The 7,791-nt window shown below is 48.6% G+C and overlaps 1 protein-coding gene across 1 annotated transcript in view; it reads left to right on the top strand.

The window, feature by feature from the left end:
- The window catches only part of ZNF341 (zinc finger protein 341), a 55,394-nt gene that overhangs the window by 25,664 nt on the left and 21,939 nt on the right, over nucleotides 1-7,791 (top strand). The window contains exons 8-9 of the mRNA XM_011960539.1: nucleotides 1,994-2,184; nucleotides 5,265-5,473. Coding sequence (XP_011815929.1) covers nucleotides 1,994-2,184; nucleotides 5,265-5,473 — 400 coding nt within the window. The remainder of the gene's footprint in view (nucleotides 1-1,993; nucleotides 2,185-5,264; nucleotides 5,474-7,791) is intronic.

The following is a 7,791-nucleotide window of genomic DNA, read 5'->3' as shown; positions in this document are numbered from 1 at the left end:
TTCTATCACCCCAGACTGGAGTGCAGTGGTGCAATCATAACTCATTGTAGCCTCGAACTCCTGAACTCAAGTGATCCTCTCTCCTCAGCCTCCTAAGTAGCTGGGACAGGGGTGCACCACTGCGCCTGGCTAATTGTTAAAAATTTTTTTTTTTTGTAGAGACAGGGTCTTGCTTTGTTGCCCAGCCTGGTCTCAAACTCCTGGGCTCAAGTGATCCTCTCACCTCAGCCTCCCAAAGTGCCAAAATTATAAGTGTGAACCATCATGCCTGGCGCCACATTTCAAGTTCTCAGTAGCCACGTATGGCTCAGGACCACTTTATTGGACAGTGTAAGGCCAGAGTCTAAGCCATTCCCATGTAGCCCCAAGGGTGAGCAATGCCAGCCACGTGCTAGGTAATGAAGGGAGTGTTTTGCTGGGAAAACAATGTGTAGCCACTTTTATCTGACCTTCCTTCAGGCTTCCTGTTGGAACTAGCCCTACTGTGTGCCCTCTGAGTTCTTGTGAACTCCTTTTTTTTTTTTTCTTTAAAAAAATTTTCTTTTGAGACAAGATCTTGCTCTGTCACCCAGGCTGGAGTGCAGTGGCATGATGGTGGCTCCCTGCAACCTCAACCTCCTGGGCTCAAGTGATCCTCCCACCTGAGCTTCCTGGGTAGGTGGGACCACCGGCACATGCAACCATGCCCAGCTAATTTTGTTTATTTTTTGTAGAGATTGGGTCTCATTATGTTGCCTAGGCTGGTCTTGAACTCCTGGGTTCAGGGGATCCTCCTTCCTTGGCCTCCTAAAGTGCTGGGATTATAGGAATGAGCCACCACACGGCCCTACAGAATAAATCATTTCTTCCATTTCTTTTGAAGCTCCTTTAGTGCCTAGCATCAAAGGTTTAACCATTTAGCAAACATTTATAGAGGCCTACTATGTGCCAGGCCACTGGACCTGCAGGGATGAGGCCAGAGGTCCTTGATGTCAAGGGAAGTGAGGAACAGTGTAGTGAGGGAAGGATGATGAAACAGATGATTACAATTTTTGTTTGTTTGTTTGTTTGAAATGGAGTCTATTCTTGTCGCTGAGGCTGGAGTACAATGGCGCAATCTTGGTTCACTACCACCTCTGCCTCCCGAGTTCAAGCAATTTTCCTGCCTCAGCCTCACAAGTAGCTGGGATTACAGGTGTGCGCCACCACACCCAGCTATTTTTTTTGTATTTTTAGTAGAGATGGGATTTCACCATGTTGGCCAGGTTGGTCTCAAACTCCTGAACACGGGTGATCCACCCGCCTTGGCCTCCCAAAGTGTTGGGATTACAGGCGTGAGCCACTGCACCCGGCTGATGATTACAATTATTATTATTATTTTTTGAGACAGAATCTCTGTCACCCAGGCTGGAGTGCAGTGGCACAATCTCTGCTCACTGCAACCTCTGCCTCCCAGGTTCGAGCGATTCTCCTGCCTCAGCCTCCCATGTAGCTGGGATTACAGGCACCCTCCACCAAGCCTGGCTAATTTTTGTATTGTTCATAGAGACGGGCTTTCACTATGTTGGGAAGGCTGATCTCGAACTTCTGACCTCAAGTGATCTAGCTGCCTTGACCTCCCAAAGTGCTGGGATTACAGGTGTGAGCTATCACACCCGGACAGATGATTACAATTAGAAGGGACTGGGGAGGCATTATGAGTACAACTAGGATGGTGTTCAGAATTTTTAACAACCGTGGAGAGGTCTGCGAGGTCTGAGGGGAAGGCCAGAGAGGGGAGGCCTGAGGCAGCAGCTGTTTCTCACTCAGAAAGGAAGCATTTCTGTATTTGAGCCTAGGGATGGCCGTATCAGTGCACACTGGCTGAGTGTGAGTGCAGCACCTTAAGCACAGAGTCCGACCCAAAGCGGGTAGCGGGTGCTGGGTGAACATAGAGGAGCACAGAGTAGGGGTTCTGTGCGTCCTTCCTGAATGAGCTGGCTCCTTGTCCTGACTTCCCTGGCTTTCTCCATAGGGTTGGGCCAGCCCCTGCCGGGTGCACCACAGCCCCAGGCCTTGCCCATAGCCGGTGAGGAAGAGGGGGACAAGCCGGAGCCCAAGCAGGTGGTCCTCATCGACAGCTCCTACCTGTGCCAATTCTGCCCCAGCAAATTCAGCACCTACTTCCAGCTCAAGTCTCACATGACCCAGCATAAGAATGAGCAGGTAGGTGGGTGGTGGCAGCAGGGGCCCACAGCACACCAGTCCCGACTTTTCACTGGTGCTAGGGTCTTGAATGCTGCCTAGAAAGGAGTAGGAACCAGTGAGTCAGGCCTTCCATGGCTCTATTCCCCCGGGTTAGATTCCGAGCAGGGGGTTGATGGAGTTAGGTAAGGTTACCCTTGGGGCAAATCACAGAAAACTTTGACTCACCTCCAGACCTGAGACAGCTGACTCCCCCCAGCGTAAGGACCCTGTGTCTTTCCAGCTCTGGTCTCTGCCATCTCAGGGTATGGCCTTGACCTCTCCTGATGGCTCACCTTGTCCTCCTGTCCTGGGGTGGTGATCACTTTTTTTTTTTTTTTTTGAGACGGTTTTATTCTTCCGCCCAGGCTGTAGTGCGGTGGTGTCATCTCAGCTCACTGCACCCTTCACCTCCATGTTGGCCAGGCTGGTCTTGAACTCCTGACCTCAAGTGATCCGCCTGCTTGGCCTCCCAAAGTGCTAGGAGTATAGGCATGAGCTGCTGCATCTGGCCGGTGGTCACTCTTTCTGGGCACCAATCCAGACCCACTGTTATCTATGAACCAAAAGGGGTTATCTCTTCTGTATCTTTTATAGCAGCAAGAAAGCTTTTCCTAGAAGCACTTTGTAGATCTCTTTTTGATCAAACCCAGTACATGTGCTCTATCATTTAAGAATGCATTATTATGCTACAAATGATAGAAAACTGGCTTCACAGGGTTTTATTTCTCTCACATCAAATAAATTCGAAGAAGAAGTCCCTAAGTAGGCAGTGTTAGGCTTATGTAGAGCAGGTCAGATATGTCACTGTAGACTCAGGCTTCTAGCTGTCTGATCTGCCATTCTTAGCTTATGGACTTCATCCCCAAGGTTGCAGGATGGCTGCTATGTCTCCATCCATCACGTGTGTATTCCAGTCAAGACAAACACAGAAAGCAGAGGGGATTTCTCCTGGGAAACTTTTGCCTTTGTGTTCTGGAAGTGATGCTGTCCTTAGAGACTACTGATTGTATATCCTTGGTTAGGAAGGAGTCACATGTCTGACACTAGATGCAAGGGAACCAGGATCAAGTGTTTTTTTGTTTTTTGTTTTTTTTTTCTGAGACGGAGTCTCACTCTGGTCACCCAGGCTGGAGTGCAGTGGCACGATCTCGGCTCACTGCAACGTCTACCTCCTGCATTCAAGCGATTCTCCTGCCTCAGCTTCCCAAGTAGCTGGGATTACGGGTGCCTCCCCACCACACCCAGCTAATTTTTGTGTTTTTAGTAGAGATGGGGTTTCACCATGTTGGCCAGGCTGGTCCCGAACTCCTTACCGCAAGTGATCCACCTGCCTCGGCTTCATAGTGTGTTGCGATTACAGGTATGAGCCACTGCGCCCAGCCCGTGTTTTTGTTTTTTTTAGACAGGGTCTCACTCTGTCACCCAGGCTGGAGTACAGTGGCTTGATCTCAGCTCACTGCAATTGCCGCCTCCCAGGTTCAAGAGATTCTCCTGCCTCAGCCTCTCGAGTAACTGGGATTACATGCATGCACCACTACACCTGGCTAATTTTTGTGCTTTCAGTAGAGATGGGGGGTTTCACCATGTTGGCCAGGCTGGTCTTGAATTCCTGGGCTTAATTGATCTGCCTGCCTTGGCCTCCCAATGTGTTAGGATTACAGGCATGAGCCACCGCGCCCGGCCTGGATCAAGTGTTTTAACTAGGTATGTTGCTATTCTGAGCAAATCAGGGTTCACTTTGTTAGGTGGAAGGAGTGCATGATATTGTGTAGGCAACCAGGACTTAGGTACTATTTATCAAAGTATAATTTTCAAGTTGTTAAAAACATACTTCTCATACAAATGAGACCCAAAAGTGAGTCAGAATTTTACTTAACTCATTAGCGAGGGAACCCGAAGGAAGACAAAGCCTGTTCAACAGAGGCCATGAGACACGGATAGCTATGCCTAATAACTGTCAATGAAAAAAAGAGATACTGAAGTCAGATTGCCAAATTACATACAAATCTGGTTAATGTCCTGCAAGACAACAAAACCTGTGACCTTTGGGGTTATCTTCTTTACCTGACACAAATCAATGACATTGGATCAGTTTTTCACAAATTAACAAATGAACATTTAACTGTAGAGTCCTAATCAATGGGAAGTAGTCAGAAGTAGCCACATCCCGTAGAGTGAGATGACTGTGGGCAGGCTAGAGATGGGCTCCTTAGTCAGCAGTTCTCAAAGTAAGCTTCCCGGGTGGCAGCGCCAGCATCCCCTGAGGATTCCTCGTTAGTGATGCACGTATTCAGACCCGCTGAGTCAGATTTCTCAGGGTGACGGGAGTGGTGGGGGGGTGGGGGGATGGCAGGGGCGGCGGGAGTGCAGCCCTCAGCAACCTGTAATTCTGAGGCCTGCATCAGTTTGAGAGCCACTATTCCAGTATGACATTGAAAGGGTACACTATCATCTTTTCACTGTATATCCAGGTCTTGAATAATTTTTCTAAATATACCCATGCCACACAGAGCCTGAGGGAAGGGTAGTAGGGCCATCATGATAGGCTGAGAGGAGGGAACCCTCTAATCAAAGTAAAACCAGGGGCTGGGCCCAGTGACTCACACCTGTAATCCCACCACTTTGGGAGGCCAAGGCAGGTGGATCACTTGAGGTCAGGAGTTCGAGACCAGCCTGGCCAACATGGTGAAACCCTGTCTCTACTACAAATACAAAAATTAGCTGGGCATGGTGGTGCGTGCCTGTAATCCCAGCTACTGGGGAGGCTGAGGCAGGAGAATTGCTTGAACCTGGGAAGTGGAGGTTGCAGTGAGCCAAGATTGCGCCACTGTACTCCAGCCTGGGTGACAGGGTGAGACTCTGTCTCAAAAATGAATGAATGAATGAATGAATGAATGAATGAATGAATAAAAACCCTGGGATCCAGTGGCAGCAGGGGAGCCGAGGGAGCAGTGGTCAAGTCATCTACCAGCAGTGTCCAAGGCCAATGCCATAGGCCAGGGGCTGCAGTGGAGGAAGCTCTCCTGCCTCCTGTCACCTGCCCAGCGTCTTCCCTCAAGGTGTACAAGTGTGTGGTCAAAAGCTGTGCCCAGACGTTCCCAAAGCTCGACACATTTCTGGAGCACATCAAGAGCCACCAGGAGGAGCTGAGCTACCGCTGCCACCTCTGTGGCAAGGACTTCCCCTCGCTGTACGACCTGGGCGTGCACCAGTACTCCCACAGCCTCCTGCCACAGCACAGCCCCAAGAAGGACAGCGCCGTCTACAAGTATGTGCCCTCCCGCTTCCCTCTCCCTGGGTGGATGGCTGGGTGGGTAGGGAGCCCAGAGCCTGTGGCCTTGGTGGTTCTGACTTCTCAGGACCAGTGAGATACTTGAAAGGAGAAACCGAGGCTCCTGACTGGGGTCCAGCCTGGCAGAGTGGGTTCTGGGCTTTGGCACTGGTGGAAGAAAGGATGCTGGCTCTCCTTATATCATTCTTATGTCTTGGCAGACATTTCTCCCAAAAAAAATCCTTAAAAAGAGGAACCTATATTTTCTTGTTCGTAGTGGAAAAAGGTTTGAGCATTTTATTCCAAACTAAACAATTATGACAGTATTATTTTGTCTCATAATCTACAAAATTTAGCTTACAATCGAAGTGGTACACCAGTTCTCACAGTGAAAAAAGAATGAGCAGGGTGTGGTGACCCACATCTGTAACCCCAGTACTTTGGGAGGCCAAGGCAGGAGGAGGCCAGGAGTTTGAGACCAGCCTGGCAACATAATGAGACCCCATCTCTACAAAATAAAATACATTTTAAAATGAACAGTAACATGTTTAAAAGCAAAAATCATAAAAATAATATTCATTTGTTTTATAATCTGTAAGATCTAGGTTAAAGTTGAAGCTATATGCTGATTCCTATTTTTATTTGATTTTTTTCTTTGAGACAGGGTTTTGCTCTGTTGTCCAGGTTGGAGTCCAGTGGCACCATCACAGCTCACTGCAGCCTCCCCGGGCTCAGGTGATCCTCCCACCTCAGCCACCTGAGTAGCTGGGACTAACAGGCACGCACCACTACGCAGCTAATTTTTGTATTTTTTTGTAGAGACGGGGTTTCGCCATGTTGCTCAGGTTGGTCTTAAATTCCTGGATTCAAGTGATCCTCTCACCTTAGCCTCCCAAAAGGTTTACAGACTTGAGCCACTGTGCCCAGCCTATATGCTGATTCTTAGAATGAACAAGGAATGGATCAAGTATGGATTTTATTTGGGGTAATTTATTCTGATAATCATTTATATCACTTCAGTCTTCCACTGTGGTCGTGAAGAGGGTTCCTTTGGCAGAAATGCTGAAAGGTTCCCTCAGTTTTGCAACGTGCTTTTTATCTTTAGATCTTCACGTTAAAGCTGGGTACAGTGGCTCACGCCTGTAATCCTAGCACTCGGGGAGGCTGAGGTGGGAGGATGGCTTGAGCCCAGGAGTTTGAAACCAGCCTGGGCAACATAGCAAGACCTTGTCTCAACAAAAATAGAAAAGTTAGCCAGGTGTGATGGCACGCACCTGTAGTCTTTGGAGCTACTGACCTCTGATCATCCTTGTTGAGTTTCTCTGCCTCAGTTGTTTTCTGGTCTGTTTGCGGGATCCTGCTTTGTTGATGGTGTTATTTGCAGATGTGCAACATCACTTTGATGATGTCGTGAAATCCCCCATCTGCAGTCATTTTGCTGTGCATTTGCCTGCATCATCTGGGAGCAGCTGCCTCACAAAGCCCATGGGGGTAGATAGTAGCAAAAGGCCAGGAGTGGTGTTTGTCTGGGGCCTCCTTCCAGTTCATTAGCAAATATTTTCCTGTTACAGTGGTTTTTGCTTCTCTGTAAAAACTTGTACCTGCAGAGATTTGGTGATTCTGTTAATGAGGCCCCTGTAACTCCTGGGTGAAGCTTCTGGGTTCAGAGATAAGTAAATACCTTGAGCTTAAAATGCACGGGCTGCTCAGGGTGACAGGTGTGTAAACAAACACACCCTGTCACTTGATAAAATGCTATCATATATGTTTATAAGGTATAGAGGTACCATCGTGGGGGGCAGGCTAGAGAAGCTGTCCCGGGAGCAGTGACATCTGAACTGGGTTTTGAAGGATGAATAGGAGTTTGCCAGGTAGACAATGAATGGGGTAGAGCGTGTTCCTAGCAGGAGGAACCACAAGTTTAAAATACAATAGCAAGTGGTTTATTAATAGAATGACTGTTACGCCGGGCGCGGTGGCTCACGCCTGTAATCCCAGCACTTTGGGAGGCCGAGGCGGGCGGATCATGAGGTCAGGAGATCGAGATCATCCTGGCTAACACGGTGAAACCCCGTCTCTACTAAAAAACACAAACAATTAGCCGGGCGTGGTGGCGGGCGCCTATAGTCCCAGCTACTCGGGAGGCTGAGGCTGGAGAATGGCATGAACCAGAGAGGCGGAGCTTGCAGTGAGCTGAGATTGTGCCACTGCACTCCAGCCTAGGAGACACAGAGAGACTCCATCTCAAACAAAAAAAAAAGCTACCCAGTCTCAGGTATTTCTTCTTTTTTTTTTTTTTTGAAACGGAGTCTCGC

Source organism: Colobus angolensis, unplaced genomic scaffold (genome assembly GCF_000951035.1).
Source record: "Colobus angolensis palliatus isolate OR3802 unplaced genomic scaffold, Cang.pa_1.0 Scaffold114, whole genome shotgun sequence".
Classification (NCBI taxonomy): Eukaryota; Metazoa; Chordata; class Mammalia; order Primates; family Cercopithecidae; genus Colobus; species Colobus angolensis.
Note: the sequence above shows the minus strand (reverse complement) of the source record. Positions and strands in the feature narration are given on the sequence as shown.